Source organism: Etheostoma spectabile, chromosome 13 (genome assembly GCF_008692095.1).
Source record: "Etheostoma spectabile isolate EspeVRDwgs_2016 chromosome 13, UIUC_Espe_1.0, whole genome shotgun sequence".
In the NCBI taxonomy this organism is placed as follows: domain Eukaryota; kingdom Metazoa; phylum Chordata; class Actinopteri; order Perciformes; family Percidae; genus Etheostoma; species Etheostoma spectabile.
Genome location: NC_045745.1, coordinates 10,815,332 through 10,816,430, shown reverse-complemented (window position 1 = coordinate 10,816,430; position 1,099 = coordinate 10,815,332). Strand labels below are relative to the sequence as shown.

Below are 1,099 nucleotides of genomic sequence, written 5' to 3'. Positions count from 1 at the left end.
TCCTTTAATTTTAGTCTCAATAATTCCTAATTTCCGCTTTTCTAACTCAAACATCAGATATAATTTACTATAAATTAGGTTTATTGACCATAAATTTTAAAAATAACTGTAAAACGTAAGTTAATAAGTTAGTGTTACGTAGTGTTGAAAACGTCAAATAGGGACAAACATTGAAAAAAGCGTCAAAAGTGTTGAAAAAAAGGGACAAAAATGTAAGATAAAGATCATCGATCAAGGGGTCAACAAAAATTTGATTTTCAATTTCGACGGGAGGACAACACAAGGGTTAATCTGTAAGATGTGAGTTTTGAATGAAGCCCAAGTTCTTGTTTTGTCTGAGCAACAGTCCAAAAAACAAATGTATTAAATTTACTATCATAGAGGATGAAGAAAACCAGTTAATATTTACACTTGAGCAGCTGGAACCAGTATTTTTGTTGGCACTTTTGCTTAAGCTAATACTAAAATCTTTTTGTTAGAAGTGACAGATCCAACCCCTGACTTGGCACCTTTTGTCTTTTCCAGACATCATTGAGATGGACTCGAAGAGGGTTCCTCGGGACAAACTCGGGTGCATCACGCACTGCAGCAAACAGATCTTCAGCGCCATCCGGACCACCAAGAACGAGCCGGCCTCAGCTGACGACTTTCTGCCCGCGCTCATTTACATCGTACTCAAAGCGAACCCTCCTCGACTTCAGTCCAACATCCAGTACATCACCCGCTTCTGTAACCCCAGCAGGCTGATGAGCGGAGAGGACGGATACTACTTCACCAACCTGGTCCGTTCTTTTCCTTCTTCTATCTTCTTTCATTCTTGTCAGGGCCTTTGAGCTGTAAGCTTCTAGTTTCACTAGTGGTAAAAGAAGTATTCCCTCTCTTAAAGTGCTCATATTATGCGTTTTGGCTTTTTCCCCTTTCCTTTATTTGTGTTATATGTCGTTTTTGTGCATGTAATGCGTTTACAAAGTTAAAAAAAACGCCCAAAGTCTCCAAACAGCTCTGTTGTAGTCCAGACTTTACTTCCGTGACAAACGTGCATCACTTTGTAACACCCGTTATAATGCTCCCCTAGCTGCTAGCATGGCACGCCCTCATA

At 39.9% G+C, this 1,099-nt stretch overlaps 1 protein-coding gene across 1 annotated transcript in view; it reads left to right on the top strand.

Moving 5' to 3' along the window:
- The window catches only part of rabgef1 (RAB guanine nucleotide exchange factor (GEF) 1), a 12,964-nt gene that overhangs the window by 7,315 nt on the left and 4,550 nt on the right, over window positions 1-1,099 (top strand). The window contains exon 8 of the mRNA XM_032534677.1: window positions 526-782. Within this exon, the coding sequence (XP_032390568.1) occupies window positions 526-782 (257 nt within the window). The remainder of the gene's footprint in view (window positions 1-525; window positions 783-1,099) is intronic.